This window comes from Dasypus novemcinctus, chromosome 13 (assembly GCF_030445035.2).
Source record: "Dasypus novemcinctus isolate mDasNov1 chromosome 13, mDasNov1.1.hap2, whole genome shotgun sequence".
Taxonomy (NCBI): domain Eukaryota; kingdom Metazoa; phylum Chordata; class Mammalia; order Cingulata; family Dasypodidae; genus Dasypus; species Dasypus novemcinctus.
In genome coordinates, this window is record NC_080685.1 from 12,644,591 (window position 1) to 12,667,341 (window position 22,751).

The 22,751-nt window shown below is 37.3% G+C and overlaps 1 protein-coding gene across 1 annotated transcript in view; it reads right to left on the minus strand.

Annotated features, from left to right (window-relative positions):
- The window catches only part of RYR2 (ryanodine receptor 2), a 735,760-nt gene that overhangs the window by 344,471 nt on the left and 368,538 nt on the right, over positions 1-22,751 (minus strand). The window contains exons 11-14 of the mRNA XM_071207362.1: positions 20,473-20,637; positions 14,135-14,256; positions 7,746-7,929; positions 5,402-5,537 (exon numbers count right to left, since the gene is read on the minus strand). Coding sequence (XP_071063463.1) covers positions 5,402-5,537; positions 7,746-7,929; positions 14,135-14,256; positions 20,473-20,637 — 607 coding nt within the window. The remainder of the gene's footprint in view (positions 1-5,401; positions 5,538-7,745; positions 7,930-14,134; positions 14,257-20,472; positions 20,638-22,751) is intronic.

Sequence of the window (22,751 nt, forward strand, 5' to 3'; positions counted from 1 at the left end):
GAGGGGGAAAGTGTTTCATTATAAAATGTCTTTTCAGGTTTCCTGTGGAATGACAGGAAATATCTAGCTGCAGAACCCTAGAACCACATCTGATGTGAGAGCATCTGAAGCCTGTGAACTCTGCTATCTGAGTGCCTTCCCTCAGTGTTTTACAAGGACCTGCCTCTCTAAAATATTTGGAAAATAGACTGGATGCACAAAGATCCCTTCTGTCTGTACTCTTTCCAAGTGTTTAAGAGTTCAGAAATTAGTTAATTCCACAATACTAAAAAGAACAGCAATCTATTCTGTTTGTTTCATTCTTTGAGTCATTATACAATGAGTGCTCATAGACTTTGCCCATAGCCATTTTTCATACATCTTTAGAAAATCATCCTGGCTTGCAGGCCTCTCACAGATTGATTGTGTGGCTGTCAGAATAGATGTATGAAAGCATGCCACAGCCATGCTTCTCAAACTAGGACTATGGGTGTTTGTAAGAACCTACCTCTTCCAGATGGCAGGCCCATAAATCCACTTTTGTCATCCTCTACCTAAAACACATATTAAATATACCCGTGTCAAATACTAAATTGTTATATATCATCATTCTCAGCCTCTCTTTTTTTCTAACCACGCTAAATAGATAGGCTGAAGAAAAAAGAAGAAGAAAAAGCAAAGAAGGTGGCTTATTTCACACATAACCACAAGGAAGACTTGATTCCTGGTAACCAAGATGGCGGTATAGGACGCCCTGGGCATCCTCTCACCCACAGGATCTGTGAACAGCTAGCAAAATCTGGCAGAGTCACAGTCCTCAGAACTCCAGAAAACAATTACAGGGTTGTAGTAACTTGGCATGTGCCAAATCAAGAAAACACAACTAATAACAGTAGATGTTCATGAAGCCCTTACTGACTCCTCCCCCCAGATCCCCTGGGAACAGTGTGGTGCTACTCCATGCTCTTATCATGGGTTCTGGCCATGTTCCAGGGGGAGCAGAGTAATCCCTATGCATTTACTGGGGTGCCTGTATGTTGAAGTCAATCTATTGGTGGCCTGAAAGAGGTAATCGGGAAATTTCTCCCGGTCTTGCTGGCCCAGAACCTGCCCTGCTCAGAAGCAGCTTGCTCACAACTGAGGCACTATAGGAAATAATTAAACCAAGGTGGCCTGGGGCAAAGGATTATTGCCTTCAAGAAATACAATAGAGCACCTAAGAGAGGGAGAAAGTCTATTTCTCAGGGAGAGGGGGCATTCAAATTCCTGGAGATGGGGGATTCCTAAGGCCTCAAGTAAGTACAGGCCCCTTACAAGACTCGGCCAAGAAAGACAGAGGACCCTATGCTTTCCCCTTGTGCTGATCATCATGGAAGGAAGACTAAATTCAGGAGAGAACCAGACAAAACAGAGCCAATTTGCAAAGACTGTGAAAGGAATTTTGTTGCCTCGGTTTGTTCATCATTTTTAACTACGAACACTCAAGGAAATCTCCATCATATTACTAGCTGAATATAAATATAAACTTAAGAGTCTGCTCAGGGACTAAATCATAATTAACATGTTAAGTCTTCCAACAACCTTCTGAAGGGGGTTTTTATTGCGTTTTACAGATCATATTTAAAATAATAGGTGCCCCCTGTGCCGAGCATCTATGTACTTTACATGCCTCTTGCAATTGGCACAAAAGCCCCAGAGAGTAGGTACTGTTACTTCTCTCAAGCTGCAGAAGATGGGAGTGAGCACAAATTTACTCATTTCCCAAAGTCACATAAGTGGCAAAGCTGAGATTCTGAGAATCTGACTGGTGTGGAGGGAGGATGGGCATTTTTTCAGAGGTTATTGGCTACAGGTAAATATTAAGCTTTTGCTTTTAAGACAAGGACACACTAGAAGAGGAGTAATGGGTTCACTGACTTTTAATAAAGTGAGTAGATGGCGAAATCTATCCTGAACATGAAGCTCTGTAAAGTGTTTGTTAAATAATTTTTAAAATGTATTTATTGAGCATCGACTACAGTTAAGCATGATGCTAGGTAGCCGATAAAAGCACTCTGAGTTAAGCATATGAGTTATTTGCAGAGTCCACGGTAGCTGCTTCTCTGCCCTCACAGTCAAGCAAAGCACCTGGTCCAGTTTTAGGAGCAGGTCCTGGATCATCAAAGCCAATGTTGGTGAAATTCCCACCCCTTTGCCAGAGCGACTGGTTCAGAAATTGCCTAGACACAGTCTGAGCTAATGGACACAATGAGTAGTTTGTTGAAGTTTCAGGAAATAGCATCCTCTTTCTTAAGATATAATTTCCAGAAACAGCTTTCTTTCATTCTTTGTGTATCAAAGAGGACTATGTAGCACTGGGAATTGGTAGCAACCATTTGAGACTGTAAAGGGAAGCCAGCATTGGGAGAGGCTGATGCCACAGGAGACAGTGGAGAGAACTAAAGAAAATGGTTCTTGATGATGCAATTGAGCCATTAAGACATAACCACTGGTAGACTGCCAGTTGTGCAAGCCAATACATCCTCTCTGTTTTTTAAGTGAATTTGACTTTAAGTATTCTACCATTTCCAAATGAACACATCCTAATAGATACATAATTCCACCTAAACAACTGCTTCTTCCCATTCTCTGAGTCAATATGCCATTTTAACATCACATCTCTAGCCATGTTTCAATTAAAACTTTACTCATAACACTATCTATGATGAGAAATTCTGCTCACAACCAGCAAGGATCCCAGCATTTTGTGGAGTATATTATTGCTACTTCAATCAATTCTAAAATCATCAAATTTAATTCCCAAACCTCTGTGGAGTTAAATGGAGCATAGGCTTGAGGGATAAACAGCTCTAAAGGATACAACTGAAGTTTTGCCTGTGCTGAAATCTCTTTCTATGATTACAGAAAAATGATTATAACTCTCTCTGAACATGCATGGATACATAAGCATATGGACCTGTGAAAGGGATCAGCAGAGACTGAGAAAAGAGTCACGAAGAAAATATAAGTGAGATGCACACAATCGAGATTTACCTGCAATAAAAATTTTCACCATTTTGCATGACCCTCTCTAACCTCAGACACAGGCAAATGAAGCACCTCTTCACCTAAAGCATCTGACCTGTTACGGGAATTAATGCAGCACAGAAATTAAACTGAGGTGCTAAAGCAACCACCATTATTTCCATCTCTACTATATTCTGAAATAGAGTGCTTCCTTATTAAGCACTTGTAAAGAAAAAGTTTTTAGAAGTACGATGTCATAAAATCCTTATCCTGATCATTGCTGTGGGAAAAATAATGAACTCGGGTTCCTATGACATTTCAAAGCTCCTGGTCCGTTCACAGTGATGCTGGACAAATGTTACTTTTGGCATAATGCATGTAGCCTGGCGGTACCAAAGTGCCCGTGTTCAATTTTAATGGCATAACAAATAGTCCACACAATAGGAACATATTAAAAATTTCAGTAGGCATCAGACTTTCATTTGCTAAATACTATCTTGACTATAAATTTAAATGAAGCCCAATTAGATTATAGAGAATTTTCAAATATTTTGAAAACAACTGTTTTGATAACCCACCTTCATTATTCACATAAAAATGTGAGATTGCTTCTTATATTTAGGCTTACTTTCCTATTCTATAAGGACTCAGTCACTTCATTAGTACATATTTACTTAGTACCTACATTAAGTTCTATGACAGAGATGCAAATATCAGAAAGCTTTACTTTTGCCCTTGAGATCCCAGCCACATACATGACTAAATCAGCAAAGTGATACCTACTACAATACAGGTAAAGCTAAATACTCAGAAAGCCCAGGGACAGAGGTTTTAATTGTGCTTGCGAACTGGGAAAAATCTCAAGAGAAACTTCAAGAACCAGTGGCATGTGAACTGGGCCTTGACGGACATCTAGGGATTGACACATAGGAAAATGTAAGGGTAAAGAAATGTCAGAGAACACATATGGGATGGTCAAAAACTGTGGTACGGTAGGGGAAAGAAGAGCACAGTGGCTTGAGTTTCATGTACTCCAAATTTAGACAAGTTCTTACTCTTTATCCACATTCCCGTGGGTGTGAACCCCTTATAAACAGAATATCTTGAAGATATTATTTTTAATTAAGGTGTAGCCTGAATGAATGAGGGTGAGTCTTAATCCAGATGAGTGGACATCTTTTAACAGAGAAATTAAGAAATAGTGAGAAAAAGACAGAGAGAGGCACTAGAAGCCAGAAGTCAAAGGAACCCGGAAGAGAATGGAGAGGACACTGCCATGACAGGAACGCCAAGGAAACCACGGACCGCCGGCTCCAGACCCGGGAGGATCCAAGTCTTCTAGACTCTGAAACCAGAGGCAATCCATCCCCGTCATTCAGGCCAACCCACTGTATGGTATTTGTCAAAGCAGCCTGGTGACTAAGGAAGCGAATGTGAAAAGACCCGGCTGCACGGGTTTTCTGGGGACCAGGAAATCTGAACTTTTCCTTCAAGGAAAAACTTCCACGTAGGATAGGGACATGTAGTTGCAGTGCACTACAGTTCTTCATGGGTCGCTTATCATCTTGCAAATGAGGTACTGATTTTCTGGGCTATCTTTCCAAGAATACTTGTAGTGAGCAGCCCTGGGAGATAGACAGAGTGCCTCTTTCTAGAGCAGGGTAGACACACTTACACCCTCAACTCAGAAGTCCTCTGTATAACACTGTCCTATGAAAACTAAGCTAAGGGACCTGACACACACATAAAAGGCACTGTGTTCCAGCTCCATCTACTGCTGTGAAGACTAACTTGAAGACTAACTTCTCCTTCTTTACCCTCATTGCAAGCCAACTTGCTGGCTTGCAAGTAAGGTAAGCTGTGAAGACTAACTTCACCTTCTTTGCCTTCATTGCAAGTCAACTTGCTGGCTTGCAAGTAAGGTAAAAATCTCAGATCCTTTACAATCTTAAGAAGAAACAAGTAGAAGATACTGTATCTGCGGAGAGCCACCAGGAATGCATTACAAACCACACCAAGTTTGCTTACTCTATCAAGAACAACCATAAGTTGCCAAATGCAGAAGACTAAGACTAGAGAAGACTGGAAGAAATCTCTGGCAAGAAAGGGTTGTAAGGACGTGAGAGGGAGCAACTATGAAATTCCAAAAAGGAAGTACTTAACACATATTCACGGAGAGGCACTAACCTGCAAAAACTGACCCAGATGACTCTCCTCCTTTAACCAGAGGAGGTGACTGTCGCGGTTCTGGTGCTCAGAGAAGGGTTTAGGTAGGAAACTTCATTTTATAGTCCAGCTAATGCTAATCAATGACAACCTCAAATAGCAAGCTAGTTATAAAATTGCTGCAACCATTGTGTGATCATTTTCAATAGTCATAACTCAGTTGCCCTGAAAAGGCAATCCTATGTCTTACCCAGCAACTCATACAGAGAATTTAGAATAGATTTCCAAGATTCTCCTGCTTCCCTCCCAGCGACATCAGCAAAGTGAGCTGCACTGCTGTAGACGTGCAGGCGGTCGATGCATTCAAGCACAAGGTTAATCATCCCCTGCAAGGAAAAAGAGGGAATTACCATTGTGGATTGTCATCCTATGCATGCAGAAGAAAAATGTTAAGTGGATAAAAAAAAGAGTCACTTGAAGTAAGATTTTTTTTGTTTTTGTTTTTTAATTAATTTATTTATTTATATCTCCCCTTTCCCCCCCTACCCCGGTTGTCTGTTCTCTGTGTCTATTTGCTTTGTCTTCTTTGTCCGCTTCTGTTGTTGTCAGCGGCACAGGAATTTGTGTTTCTTTTTGTTGAGTCATCTTGACGCATCAGCTCTCCGTGTGAGCGGCACCATTCCTGGGCAGGCTGCACTTTCTTTCGTGCTGGACGGCTCTCCTTACAGGGCACACTCCTTACACATGGGGCTCCCCCACGCCGGGTACACCCCTGTGTGGCAGGGCACTCCATGCAAGCATCAGCACTGTGCATGGGCCAGCTCCACAAGGGTCAAGGAGGCCTGGGGTTTGAACTGTAGACCTCCCATGTGGTAGATGGACGCCCTAACCACTGGGCCAAGTCCGCCGCCCTAAATAAGTTTTTAAATCATAAAGACAATTTAGATAGTGTCTTCAAAGGCAGGAAGAAACAAACGTGCTTGCCAAATGAAAAGTTCTTCAAATAATTAAAGGGGATTTTAAATCCTGAATGCCAACCTCAGTTAAACAGAAGCAGAGTATCATAAAAACATATTTCATACTTCTGTTTGCTATTTAAAACTAAGTGAATCTGTCCTCACAGTTATCTATTGCAAATGTGCACAAGAGCAGACCCTTCTTAGGAGAGGCAGGATTGTCAGTACTTGTGAAGAAATAGTACAGGAAATAGAGAAAATTTCATCAAAGACATCTTTAAAGCAATTCAAAAATTCAATATAGAAGTTGGCAGGATGAGGTCTAAATTTGTAGTCATGCTTTTATTATTGCTGTGAGATCAAGGTTTTCAGAATGAGGAAAAGTGCATGAAAGAAAGAGCTATAAGAGCTGACTTATCAAATTAACCTAGTTCACCCAGAGAATTTTAAAAGCACCATCACCTGAAAACATTTCTAGATCCACTTCCAGATTGTCTTACATGAGAAAAGAAAAAAGAAAAACAAAACCAAAATCATGTTTTGAAATTTTCACAGCCTAATACTTGGTTTTCTTTTTCCAGATATCAAATAAACACAGTATAGTAAATGGTCCACCAATCTGGCATTCACGAAAAGAGAAGTTCCCAGGAACCGTGCCTTATTATTAGTGGATTTCATGGACATTTCCTTGCTTCTTGTCATTATAGTCTCCAGATAGGTAATTTCCCCATGTATATACAGGGAAGAAAAACCTCAAAAATTATGTCAGCTTCAAAGAGTTCTGATGGGAATTTAGAACACAGCTTTAAAATGACAGGAACAAGGACTTGGGGAATATGGGAACCCAGCAATGTGCTCAAACCTTTTTATTAGATACTTTTACTCACAAAATTTCATTACACCACATGCAAAGAGCATTGAGAAGTAGAGAATACATGCTGACCTAGCCTGATTGGCCCGGGCACCCCTGTCATCCTACTGAAACTGTTGAACAAAGAGAGCTATGTCAGACTCTTCTGATGGCAGCATTAGGACATCAGACAAGGCACGCAGCCCTTCAGGGGTTCTGTCGAAGAATATGGCTCTCAAGCATGGTCTAGCAGGGAAACTTTTGGAGAAATAAGAGCACATACTGATACTTCATACATGCAAAAGGGAAATGTGGGTTGCTGTCTCCAAGTGGGGTACCTGGTGCTCTGCTTCCCAGGGCAGCCCTCTCCTGGCACGTCCATCCCCACCATGGAGCTCCCGGGGGATCCTGAGGCACTCAAGGATCTCCCCCAAACCTGGAGACCAGTCTGGAAAGCCTGTTGCTTTCTAAGCCCTATTCACTCAGGCATTTTGAGAATCCTGCTTTATGTAGCCAGCATGAAGCAAGCTATCGTGCTTAGGAATGACCAGTGTGAGAGCCGAGCAGACAGTAAAACTAAATGCTCCTGGCCAGGGTGGTACAAAGTTTCATCCTTTTAAAAATGAACACTCAACCAGTAAAGAAATTAAAGTAATGGCAGGATTCCCCCAAAGCCTGTTTCCTTTGTATAGTAGCATAACCTCTCCTCTCTAACCCAAAACGCAAAGGTGCCCAAGAGATGGCGAATTTTCCCCAGGAGGAAGTTATTGTCTCAAGAAGACACTTACCTCTTCCTGGAAGAGATTCTGCCGGTTCTTCAGGGCCCGTAGCCGGTTCTGCTTGTCCTCGTGCTCCAAGTGCTCATCCGGCGGGTGGAAGTAGCCGATCAGGTCCTGCAGGCTCAGACTTACTGACTCTATGGGCAGATCCACTGCGGGAGTCTTCACCTTCTTGCTCAGAGCATCCAGACCCCTAACACAAATGGCAGACATTTCTCCACGTCAGGGATATACAATTTTATTTTATTTATAGTGTTTCTAGGTGATTTCCCAGCTTTATTCTCTCCCCCCATTCCACTGGAAAATGAATGTGCGAGATCCATCTCTGCCTCAAATGGCAATACTGAATATATTCATACCCCAGACCTCGTAGGTGCAAAGCCTGTGCCCAGCCACTGAGCTCCGCCAGCTCCGCTGCTATATTCTCCTTGATACTCACTGTCCTGTTGAACTCGTGTCATTTTAAAAAATAAATTTGAAGGATGTTAATTTAGAAAATTGCCGTCTGGAAACAATGTATCAAAATACCCTCATACAGGACCAGAAACAGTGCCTATTTCCTCCAGTCACAATTGAAAATCTCATAATACATAGGACATTGGATAGAGTACAAAAGAGGGTCTTGTCTCAACAGTGGAGAAATAATTAGCCCTAAAATAAGCTCTGCTTTGGTTTCATCATAAAAAAAAAATCCTGAAAGATCTCAAAGAGTTAAACTGTTTCCAAGTAACATAACTGTATCCAAGAAAAAAAACGCTCAAGAATATCATAGGAATACAAAAATATCCAGCATGCCAACAAGGTAAAATGCATAATGTCTGGCAACTCAACAAAAATAAGCAGGCATGTAAAGAAGCATGAAAATGTAGTTGACAATGGAGAAAAAAAATCAATCAACCAAAATAAAATACAGGATTCCTAAATACCATCCTATTATTAACACTTCACATTGGTATGGAACATTTCTTACAATTTTTGAAAGCACATTTTTATAATTGCACCATTAACTATAGCCCATGGTTTAACTTAGATGAATTTTAGTATCTGAGTTAACATATAAAATTCAACTTATGCTAAAACATTGCTACATTAAGTCTAAACATGGATATACTATAATTTTGACAAAATAAAAGTAATCACTTATTTCTTTGCTATTGCTTACCAAATAAACTTTCCATAGTACACTGAAGACTACAAAAGTCATACTGTAATTTTTAAAAATACTGTTCATATTCAGTACTGATGGGGATCATTTAATATAAAATTGACATTTTCTAAAGATCAATAATTATCTTGCTCAACAACTATCATGGAACTCATTGGCAAATAAGATAAACCCTTAGCTAGACTAACAAAGAAAAAAAGAGAGAAGATGCAAATATGCAAAATAAATGAAGAAGGGGATAAGACCACTGATCCCACAGAAATAAAGAATATGATAAGAGGATACTTTGAAAATTTGTATAGCAGCAAGAAGATTAATTTAGAGTAAATGGACAGATTCCTAGAAAACACACAAGCAGCCTAAACTGATGAAATAAGAAATCAATGAACTCAACAGATTAGTCACAAGTGACGAGTTTCAATCAGTCATCAAAAACCTCCCAACTAAGAAGAGCCCAGAACAAGATGGCTTCACAGGTGAATTCTACCAAACATTCCAGAAAGAACTAACACCAATCCTGCTTAAACTCTTCCAAAAAATCGAAATAGAAGGAATATTGGCTAACTCGTTCTATGATGCCAACATTACCCTAATACCAAAGCCAAACAAAGACACTACAAGACAGGAAAATTACAGACCAATCTGTATAATGAACCTAGATGCCAAAGTCCTCAACAAAATATTTGCTAATCATATTCAACAACACATCAAACGAATTACACACCATGACCAAGTGGGTTTCAGCCCCGGTATGCAAAGATGGTTCACCATAAGAAAATCAATCAATGTAATATACCACAGAAACAGATTGAAAGAAAAAAATCACATGATCATCTCTATAGACAGAAAAAGCATTCAACAACAAAAAAAGCATAATTTCCTGATAAAAGCACTGCTAAGCACAGGAATAGAAGGAAATTTCCTCAACATGATAAAGAGGAGATATGAAACACCCACAGCTAACATCAAATACAAGGTGAAATCCTAAAAGCTTTCCCTCTAAGATCGGGAACAAAACAAGGATGCCCACTATTACCACTCCTATTTAACACTGTGTTAGAAGTATTTGCTTGAACACTTTGGCAAGAAAAAGATATGAAAGGCATCCAAACTGTAAAGGAAGAAGTTGAAATTTCACTATTTGCAGACAACCTGATCCTATATGTAGGAAGCCCTGAGAATCTACAACAAAGCTTCTAGAGTTTATAAATAAGTTCACTAAAGTCGCAGGTTATGAGATCAATGCGCAAAAATAGTAGCATTCTGTACACCGATAATTAGCAATTTGAGATGGAAATCAAGGAAAAGATCCCATTTACAATAGTAACTAAAAGAATCAAATACCTAGGAATAAATTTAACTAAAGATATAAACAACTTAGACACAGAAAATAATACAACACTGTTAAAGGAAATCAAAAAGACTTAAATAAATGGAAAAATATTCCCTGTTCACAGAGGGGAAGACTAAACATCATTAAGATGTCTATTCTACTCAAACTAATCTACAGATTTAATGCAATCCCAATAAAAATCAATGCAACATTTTTACTAAATAGTAAAACTAACTATGAAATTTATTTGGAAGGGCAAGAGGCCCCAAATAGCCTAAGACATATTGAAAAAGAAAATTGAAGTGGGAGGAATCACACTACCTGACTTTAAAACATACTACAAAGCTACAATAGTCAAAATTGCATGGTATTGGCACAAGGATAGACCAACCAACCAATGGAAACAAATTGAGAGTTCTTAAACAGATCCTCACATATACAGTCATCTGATATTCGACAAGGCCACTAAGCCTACTCAACTGGGAGAGAAGGGCCTCTTCAACAAATGGTGTTTGGAAACTGGATACCCAATACGCAAAAGAATGAGAGAAGAACACTGTCTCACACCTTATACAAAAAACATCTCAAGACAGATCAAAAATCTATACATATGAGCCAAGACCATAAGGATCTTGGAAGATAATGTAGGGAGGCATCTACAGGACTTTGTAATAGGAAATGGCTTCATGAAAGCATGAGCAGCCAAGAAAAGATAGATAAATGGGACTCCTCAAAATTAAAAACTTTTGCACCTCAAAAGAGTTTGTCAAGAAAGTGAAAAGACAGCCTACCCAATGGGAGAAAATATTTGGTAACCAAATATCTGAGAAGAGCCTAATACCCAGCATATATAAAAAATCCTGTATCTCAAAAATAAAAAGACAAACAACCCATTTTAAAAATGGGCAAGTGATTTGAACAGACACTTCTTCGAAGAAGAAATACAAATGGCTAAACAGCACATGAAAAGATGCTCATCATCACTAGCTATTAGGCAAAGGCAAATCAAAACTACAGTGAGACGCCATCTTACACCCATTAGACTGGAGGCCATTTAAAAACCAGAAGACTACAAGAGTATGGAGAGGATGTGGAGGAATGAGAACCCTCATCCACTGCTGGTGGGAATTTAGAATGGCCCAGCCATTGTAGAGGACAGTTTGGCGGATCCTCAAAAAACTAACTATAAATCTGCCAATTGATCCAGCAACCCCACTGCCGAGTACATATCCAGTAGAATTGAAAGCAAGGACATGAAGAGATATATGCACACCAATGGTCATAGCAGCCAACTATTGCCAAAAGTTAGAATCAACCCAAATGCCCACCAACAGATGAATGGATAAACAAAATGTGGTATATACATATAATGGAATATTACTCCGCTGTAAGAAGGAATAACATGGATAAATCTTGAGGACCTTATATTGAGTGAAGCAAGCAAGGCATTGAATGACAAATATTACATGGCCTCACTGATAATGAATTAAGCAAATTGAGCAGACTCAGAGAGCTAGAATCTGGAAGACAGGTTAAACAGAAAATAGAAAGGAAGAAGGTTGTGAGCCAATGCCCATATGATAAGGTGGATATGAGTAGTTGTGCAGTGAAGGGACTTGACAGGGGTATAGTGATACTACTGGGTTGGGCGGTACAAGTTTGACAGGGGGTACGATGGGGAGGGTGGGTTGGATGGTCCATGGAAATTGGGGGAGGGTTGGGGGAGGGAGCAGGTGGGTACTGGGGATTGGCGGGTATGTGGTTGAAAGTACAATGCTGGGAAAGCTCTTTTAGCAATATGACAAGGAAGGGTTACTGGTTTAGGGTGTTGGATAGGGGGCATTTGGGACAGGGCACACATGGGCAGTCTTTAAGAGACTTAAATCTTTGGACTGTCCATGATCCAACGGGGCCCTGAGCCTCAGCAGAGTTACAACACCTACTCTCCAGTTCATGGGACTCATCCAGGGCAACTAACAAGGAGGTGATGATGGACAACCACCATACCAAAGGAACTGAGACTCTACAACTGCAAAGCAAGAGAGTCCCATCCATCAGCCGTAGGGGATTCATGTCCCCACTCAATTAGAGGAAGAGTGGGCATCACCATCCCAGAGTCCTCAGGACTGGGGAATAAAATATGGACAAAAGTGGACTTACTGGAATTCTACTATAGACTTATTGTGATTTGAGCAATGGAAGAAATTATATCATTGATGTGGAGTCAGTGGTCACTGGAGGTGCAAATTCAGGGAGAGGGAAAAAGAGTTATAATATGAGGGCATTTTCGGGACTAGGAATTTTCCTGAATGACATTGCAAAGACAGATACAGAACATTATATATCCTGCCATAACCTACAGAATTGAGTGGGAGAGAGTGTGAACTACAAGGTAAACTATCACCCATGCTTAGTTAGTGGCAATGCTCCAAAATGTATTCATCAATTGCAATGAATGTACCACACTAATGAAAGAAGTTTTTAATGCGGGAAAAGTGAGAGGTGTGGGGAGTGGGGTATATGGGAATCCCTTATATTTATGTAACATTTTATGTAATGTAGGTACCTTTTTAAAAAAATATATTTAAAAAAAGAACTAACAGAAAGAACAATACAGAAAAAAGCTAAGTTTAATTGATTCTATAGCTATCATTTCCAAGTAGTACTTTTTGACATCACTAATTTTATACTTCATTAAAATGTAATAGATTTTATTTGTTATAAAATAGTCAGGAGTAAACAGAACGAAAAAATAAGTAATATTCAAAAGTAACAAAATAATAAATACAATATAATTATCTGACGCATACCCTGTTTCTAAGTATCATGCCATGTGATGAAGTTTAAGGTTTAGATGAGGCGGAGAAATGGGATGAATTCTAAGGATGTGATAAAGCAGAGCAGCATGCACATTCTTTGATTACATATGTAAACATAGAGATGCATGTGCACACACACACTGGGATGATTTATAAATGAAGCAGAAAAAATAGGTGAATATTTATATAATCTTGGTGGAGAAGGCCTTTTTGTGCTGTGAAGCCAATATAATTTATTGATTTAAATTCTATGCACAAAGTGCTTTAAAATTCTTTTCCAAACCAATAAATCAGAGAAAATATTTGGAACTTAAATGTAATGACAGGAAATTAATATCTCTAACATAATAGACACTCAAAACAGCCTAATAGAAATATGGGCAAATAATACGGTAAGTCACAAAAGAAAAAATAAATGAAGAAATATGGTCGACAAACATGAAATATATAAATCCTCACAATTCTCAAATAAATGTAAACTTAAAAAACAAGCAGATACATACATATATACATATACACACACACACAGATACACATTTTTTGTTGTTGATAAAGCGGCAAAGTTTAAAAAGATGATACCCATCACGGTCAGAGTATTAATTGGTATAATGGTATTAGAAAACACTTCGGCACAAGTTTGGTTTAGTTTATAGAAACGCAATTGTTTCAATTGTTAGGTAGAAAAACTTGGTTATCCTAAGAATCATTTCATTTTTAATACAGCTCAAAACTCAACAAGTATCTATATCTAGGCTTAATTATTCTCTTTTAAAGGGGAATTAAATAGGTCTAGCAAAGGGTATGTTATAAATCTTGACCAGCAGTTATCAATTGCAGGTTACACACAGAATTTGTAAAAGCATCTTCATTTTTTAAAAAAGCTTGTTTGAAAAATAAGACATAAAAACTAAATATTTTCTTATGTTTTCTACTGACTGAACAAGTTGTACAAAATTTATCATGTCACATTATAATAATGTTTTTCTTCTCACCATAGTATATTTTCAATTGTCTATTTCAAGATTCAATAAAGAAATGGAAATAAAATACCAAACCACCACCACATCAAAGGAAAGCATACCTTATAAATCTATTGAAGAGGAAGACTGTGCTGCGAATGACTCGTGCTGTACGTGATTCTTCATGCTGAGACCGAGATAAATTTAACCCATCATCCATGTGGCCCTCATGGTGCATAATAGCCTACAAAAAACAGGAGTAGTGTCATGCCCAACATTTCTTTTGCAAACATTTCTTTTCTTTTGTCAACTCAAAAAGGCAAACCGTAATAATAAATAGAAAGAAAAGGTGGTAAGCTAAAAAACCTATTGTGTCTAGCTAAGATAATAGGCACAGGACATGTACAAACTAGCCATTTACTGCATTCATTTAACTACTATTTTAAAGAATGAAACAATGAATGCACTAAGCTGAGACAAACAGTGAGGCGTTTTCATATATCTATATTCTATGATTGATCCTCAGCCTAAGCAAGTCTCTGCAGTGAAAGAAAATATTTCACGTGTACCACAAGTTATTTAGTAGTTCTGAACACACAGTGGTTAATCAACTGTGGTTTGCTAAGGCTACCAAATTCTAAAAATGAATAAACTGATTGAATGAATGAAGGTCATTTTATTATTCCTTTTGTTAGGCTTTTCATTTTTGAACTTTCTATGGCATTCTGCAACATTTGGACAGATAATTCCAAAAATCTTAAGCACTTAGCTCAATAAATTTCACAAAGTGACCACACCTGTGTAAGCTACACCCAGAGCAAGAAAAGGGCATGAAAGCACCTTAAAATCCAGACCCCGGAGGGCTCCCTTCTGTCCCTGTCCTAATCAAGGTTGCTATTCTCCTGACTTAATTGCAGAGATGAGCTGTGCCTCTTTCGTACTATATATAAATGGAGCTCTATAACATGTACTCTTGTGGGTGGATTCCTTCACTCAACATTTATAGCAAGATATTTTAGTACACCTAATCAGGTGTACTGAACTAAAATTAGTAATCAGACCTAAAATTATAGCCAATCTAGAAAGCAATGTAAAGAAGAACTCTTTATACTTGATTTGTATTCAAAAGCAAAACTATAGGATTCATGAATAGAAAAAAATGACTACATGAAGCAATTATTTCTATTAAGACTCTCGATAAAGAACAACAAAACAAATGAAAATAAAGTTGAAAGAGCAAACTAATTAATGAACTAGGAACCAAATAAAATACCAGAAGGGAGGAATAAACTAAAATTTTGATTCTTTGAGATGAAAGATGAAAAGATCACTGTGAGAGAAGATAGCTCTCATAAACCAGGCTAAAGAAAAAGAGAGAGAAAGTAAAACATAGAGGATTAGGATTAAGACAGAAAAGATTAAAGTCATTGTAAGACAATACTATATGCAACTCTATGACCTAAAAAGGGGGATATCACAGAGGAAACGAATGGCTTCCTAGCAAATCAAGAATAATCAAAAGGAATCCCTCCACCAAGGTAGAAAATGTGATTAGGGTAGTTCCTTTAGAAGAGATTGACATTTAAAAGATCTGAGGTACACTCAGCCCATCTCCTATAAGGTTTCTGTGATTTTCCATTCTGATAGTCCTTGCAAAAGAGGAAGTCTAATTTGCTGTGACTTCTATTTTATGACTTCTGATCCCCCACACATTTCATTCAGAGGGCTCAGGAATTCTCTGTTCTATTCCATTATGTGTTCTGACCACTGCCTAAATTTCATGGTAAACATGTTGGTTCAAGTTTCCTGTATCCACCTTTTAAAAAAAGTCTTTGTCAAGAAAATAGTTGTCTGTAAATTAAATCTGTTTTGCTCAAAGAAGGGCATGATTAATAAAGATACACTATTTACAGGGATTAAAAAGGTGAGGAAAGACCCTAGGGCTCAATGGTTTTGCAGCTGAGAGAACACCTACTCCCAAAGACAGGTTGGTCTGGCCACGGGTAGGCAAACTATGGCCTGCTGCCTGGTTGAGTTTGGCCTGTGAATAATTATTACCATTTTAAATGGTTGAAAATGACCAAAAGAAGAACATGCACATGCAGACTATAGGAAAATCAAATTTTAGTATCCATAAATAAAGACAAATAATTTCATTCATGAATAAACAACAATGATAATTATAATATTATTTAATAAAATCCAGTAGGATTTCAAAAAATAATTCCCTAAGGTTCATATACTATGGCCCCAAAGGTCTTATTCATGAATTTAATAATTTTTTAATATCAGGATATCTATTTATTTATTTTACCAGCAAATTAAGGGATACTGCAATATGATTTTAATCTCGTTTGATAAATTTCAGCAATCAGTCCTAATTTTTTGAAAAGCTCTGTAAAATAAGAATAGAAGGATACAATTTACATATATGAAAACTCAACTGACCACAGGATGCAGCACGTTATGATTTCTACAGAGTAGTGAAAATTCACAGTGAGAAAACATGCTGAGATGAATAAACAACCAGAACAGATGAAAAGACAAAAAGCAGAGATAAAAAGTGAACTGCGTGAGACGTCAACAACAACCATAACAACAAAAAGGAAAATTTCAATAGCTTGAAAGAGATTAAAGAACAGAACAGCACCACAGAGAATAAAATTAGTGACTTGGAGGAAACACTGAGAAGCAAAACGTAGAGACAGAGTTAAGAGCATAGACAGAGAAAAGGGCAACTCAGAGATGAGGGACTCATGTTCTCCACAAAGGATCTAGGAAGCTGAAACTGCACAAAGACAGAAACCAAAACTTCAGCCACGTTAGTTCTCTCAGTTTTAAAAAGATCTATATATACCAGTTAAAATACTCTCAGTGCCAACTGAATTTCCTAAAAATGTAATATGGCATATCAACTCTAACACCCCAGTGTGCTAGAATGTGTTATATTTCTCTAGCAAAACAAATGAATACTCATACTACATTGGATAAATAAAAACTATAACTAGTGAATCAGAAATATTTTAAACAAGTTTTTAAAGCACATGAAATGACAACATTGACACTGGAACAATGACATGGAAGACAGTGTTGAATATGCCAAGGGGAGACTATACCACCGACATGATTTTCCTTAAAAAAATAAATGATCTGAAGTCTTTAGCTAACTGGCAAGTATACAACAATTAGGAGGTCAAGACTGGAGAAAGTGTAGTATATCACAGCCTCACTGTAGTAATAATTCTAGAGATTAATATTAGATTTGTTCTTCTATAGCCTACAAAGACTGTTTCACACTTCACAAATTTAAGCAAAAGGTCTCAACCACTATAGTATAACTATTCTAGAAAAGCAACCTCCATGTTTGTCTAACATGGAGAATGTGAGTCCCATTTTGAGTTTAGATTTATCCATGGTTAAGAAGTGAAGTCAGAGGGATAATGACAGAGACCACGGGCATTCCTGGAGTACCACTGAGAACTTGGTGGGTAGGGGTGTGAAAAGGTAAGTGGTCTGACATGTTGTGGTAAGAGGCTGGCAGGGGTTTAAGCATGGCAGTCATACAAACAGCCAGAATGACTGGAAAGAGGTAAGACTGGAGGCAGAGCCATGGAAATAACCCAAACAAGAGATGGTAAAGGCTGAACTAGATTCGTAATGATGGACAGGGGAGACAGATAAAAGAGATATCTTGAAAATAAAATTGCCATGTCTTCATGGTTTATTGCATTTAGGAGAATGAATCAAGGAAATTGTGAAAAGTCTTAGTATTTAGTTTCCACAGAGGATATTTAAGAGACTGATATAAAGTTTGCATAAAACTACATATGTGCAACTTTAAATAGATTGTACAAAGCATGGGTCAGTAAAACACAGGGAATCCAGTGATGGAAGATGGGACTGTGGTTAACAGAACATATATGAGAACGTTCTCTCTTCAACTATAACAAATACATAGTACTAATATGGGTTTGAATAATGGGCTGGGGGTAGAGAATACACCTAATTGGACATATGGGCTATAGTTAGTAGAATTATTAACAGCAAAATATTGCTGATGCTCTTTCATAGTTTGTAACAAATGTTTTACAAGGTGTTGGTGGTAGGGTGATGTATGGGAACACCAGCATGTTTGTTTTGTAAGTTCACAACTTCTACTATACAAAACCTAGAAGGCAACATTTAAGAACTTTCTGGGGAAATGGAAATGTTTTGTATCATAAGTATGTGGGTGTATCCATATGTCAAAAGTCTATAGAGAAGTTTTTGCATTTCAATGTATGTATATCAATTTTACCTTGAAAAAACTGAATATAAAGTAATGTAAATAATCTAGTGAAAGACAGCAAGAGGTGGAGACATTTGAAACAAGAACGGGAGAATACTGAAAATGTTAAAGCTTAGTGATAGACACATAAGGGTTCAGTATACTATTCTGTTTCCTATGTCTATATTTAAATTCTTATTTATTTATTTATTTCTCTCCCCTTCCCCACCCCCCCCCAGTTGTCTGCTCTCTGTGTCCATTTGCTGTGTGTTCTTCTGTGACCGCTTCTATCCTTATCAGTGGCACCAGTAATCTGTGTTTCTTTTTGTTGCATCATCTTGTTGTGTCAGCTCTCTGTGTGCAGCACCATTCTTGGGCAGGCTGCATCAGCACTGCACATGGGCCAGCTCCACATGGGTGAAGGAGGCTGGGGGTTTGAACAGCAGACCTCCCATGTGGTAGGCAGATGCCCTATCTATTGGGCCAAGTCCACTTCCCTATATTTAAATTCTTTACAATAAACAAGTTTAAAAACAGCCAGGCTCAGTTACAGGACATAAAGAATGCTTCGCAGAGACTGATAATTACATGTCCTTCATGAATCCAGATCTCAGACCTCGCAGATAGGGACCTGCCTGATTATAAAGATTACACAGATCTTGAAGACAGTGTAATGTAGCTATCTGGAAGATAGTTGTATGAGGATCCCCATGAATGAAAACTCTGATTAAAGCTTTGTGGAGATGCATTTAAGGTAAACCCAACTAATGCAGACTCAGTCTCCAACTTCACCCCAATCAGCAACGATCACTGTAAACAGAAGACCAGAATGTTGAACAATGTGCAACGGAATGTGTGTGTATATATATGTGACTAATAACTATATGGGAAGTAAAAGTTTTTGTCCCACTCCCATACTCCCATTTCATCCTAAGCTCACACAGGCAGAAATAATTTTTGTCCCTTTATTTGGTGCCATTTACTGAGCTGTACATTAGGTGTAAAAATATGAGCACTATGTATATAGGTCCTGCCCTCAAATGAGGAGAGAGGGGCATGTAGATGAGGAAATAAAATTGTACAGGGAGAATATGCAAAACTTAATAAATTATATAAACTTATCATGAGAACTTAAAGGAGGGTATAGCTGATAAGCTGAAATAGGAAGAAGTTCTAGGATGATCTTCAAACTTTGAAGGATGAATAAAATTTGTATAGATAGGAACAGTTTTAAAGGGTATTCTAAACAAAGTAATACAGGGGCATTTTCAGGACTTGGGAATTGTCCTGAATGACACTGCAACAACAGATGCAGGCCATTATATGTCTTGCCATAACCTACAGAATTGAGTGGGAGAGAGTGTAAACTACAATGCAAACTGTAATTCATGTTTAGTGGCAATGCTCCAAAATGTGTTAATCAATTGTAATGAATGTACCACACTAATGAAGGATGTTGTTAATGTGAGCAAATGTGGGTGATGTGGGGAGCGGGGCATATGGGAATCCCCTATATTTTTTATGTAACATTTATGTAATCTAAATATCTTTTTTAAAAAAATAGAAAATAAAATAATATTTAATGTAAAAAAGAAAAAGAAACAGAATACTTAAGGGGTCAAATGTATAACAAACAAACGAACAAAACACATTTTTAAGAGGAATGAAGGAATGCTATAAATGGCAATCTTGGTAAACTGAAGCTGATGGCTGCAGAGTGGTGAAGAGGAGAAGAACTGGGCACAGACAAGGCAGGAGCCCAGGGTCAGGATGTGTACTATGGCAATAACAAAATAATCAGCCTCTACTTTGTAAGCATCAAGATGTCACTGACAAACTTACAGCTGATATAGTACATGAATACATCTGCATTTTACAAACGAAAATCCTAGCAGCATCATGGAAGACAAATGGATTAGGGTTGGAGATTAAGCTAGAATCCAGAGAAAACTATTTCTCTTCACTTAATAATATTTCACTTATATGCATAAATCCTATATATCAGTGATGTACTTCCAGCAATGTTCATGTTACAAAAATCAAAACATCTATTATGGTGGGATTTGACCTCTAGCATGAAAAAAAAGAACTTTAGCAGGCAGCTGAAATTGTTAGCTGTCTCTTTTATCTTGGGTTTTTGCTTCTTACTCATATAAAATGAGTACAATAAATTGTGTTGTCATATAATCTTACCTTCCGTTGTATAGATCCCATTCTCACAGATTTTGCATCCACAGACTGGTAAGTAAGCCATAGGCCTGTATCTACATGCTGTATATAGCATATCGAGTCACCATATTTTATTTCAGATGTTCCCATGCCATCTACTTCTTTTCTTACCCCTACATCCAACTTTTCCTAAGGAGAGAGAGCAAAAAATGAAGTAATCAAACATTTTTAAAGTATTTATACATATCAAAAGAATCTTGCTTGGTTATAAATATGTACTTAGGAAAAAAAATCAGCCCTCTGAACCCCCATGAAATAATAATAGTTGAATTGTCTATTCTAGCAGCTCAATAGCTATTGAAAATTGATGTAGAAAAAACTATAAAAATAAATAACTTCTTAAATTATTCACAATAGTAGAAAATCATTTGTTGATAACAATTTTATACTGCTTAAAGACAAGCTCTAAATAAGAGATCTCAAAATAACAGTTTAATACTTTCCCAATTTTTTTTTCATTGACTGGAAGAGATTAAGATTTAGATCCAGTTATGAGTCCAATCTTTGTCATTTATTACCTCCATGACCTTGGGACAGTTGGTTAAACCTATTTTAAGCCTGTTTTCTCATTTGTAAATAAGGTAATAAAAGTACCTCCTCCATAACAACAGAGGAAAAGGAAGAATACATGTAAAGTTTTCAGCATAATTCCCTGATAAACACTAATAAATTTTAGTAATTTTGACCTGATGATGGGGGTTGATGATGTTGATGAGGATGTTAATAATAATGATCATTTCTTTTCAACTAATCAAAGCTATAATTCACTGTTCACTTGTACAATTTCCAACCTGGACTACAGAAGCATTTACTTCTAAAGGGTGACCATGCCAGAATACCCTCTGCTATTGTCAATCAATCAATCCTCTGACACCAATTAGGTGTTTCATTCAAATATCTATTTATTTTTGATGTTTCATCCTCTGACATGTGCCATTTCAATTTTTTCTTACCATGCTTATTTTTCATCTTAAAGAACTCATTATGTCTAGAAGTTCAGTGTAGTCCTTGAAACAATGAAAAAAAAAGCTTTCAGTTCCTCTTTCTGTGGTTTCTTATTATTCTCCTCCCTGGTCTACCTTTTCTTGTTAAATTTTACTTTAAATGTTCTCTGTGTCTTTGGTTATTTGACTGTTTTTGAAATCAGTAATAATCAATTAGAGAAATGTTTTTGAAGATTAGGCTGGAATGAAATTTGTCCATTACATGAAAAGGAACAATTCAAATAAAGCAAAATTCTGACAGTCCATTTCATCTGTATGCTGTACTAATGACTAATGACCTGAAAATGATTATGAACACTCCATCAACAATTGAAAATTAACATTAAAATGGGGAGAAATTCTCAATACAAATAAATCAAGGTAATCCAAGTAAGTGAATGCAATGATAAATTAAGTTAATTTAAATGTTATGCAAATAATTTGAAATACTACTCCAAGAATCTGCAATAAAACAGATAATAAGCCATTCCAATTTCATTCTATCAAATGAGATGAACAACTAATCTATTTGTACCAACATAATTCACAGGAAAATTAAATCCTAAGGAAAAAACAAAACAATGGAATTATTTCTTCAGAATAAAACAATAAGCCTCTAATATTCACTTTGTCTTTTGCTTTATACAAGAGAATTAGTTTGTTGTTATTTATAGGCTTCTGGATTACATTTTAAGAAGCCACAATTATTAACTGTAACGTTATGCTTTGTTTTGCTTCTTTATTGAAGTGGTTCATATCACTCTCTCGACTAGAAGTTTTAACTGAGAAATTTCACAATGACTGCATTGGTGATTACTCTGATCCTCACCTCAGGTAAGAACTGCTACAGTAACATCATAAAAAAGAAGTGTGATCATTTGCTGTATGAAAGACTGAATGCCAATCATATTCTTTCCTTTAATTTCCTGCCATTTTCTGTGGTTCAGAGAAATTCAAGTGAAAACAATCTAGATGCTTTAGACTGATCGTAAACATGACAAGCCAAGAATGTGAGAGCTGCCAAAAGCATCCAACAGAAAATTATCCTGTATTACTAGAATTAAAGATTCCTGATCAGACAGTAATAATCTTACTAAATCTCTGTATTAGTTGAATTACATCTAAATTAATGGGCTTTAATTTTGGCATAATCTTCAATTTGTTTCTTTGTTGGAGGTCTTTCAAGCATTGAGGAATGATGGAGTAGTTTAGTTGGATTAAGCCTCCCATAGGTAACGATAACAAAATCTGGACAAAATA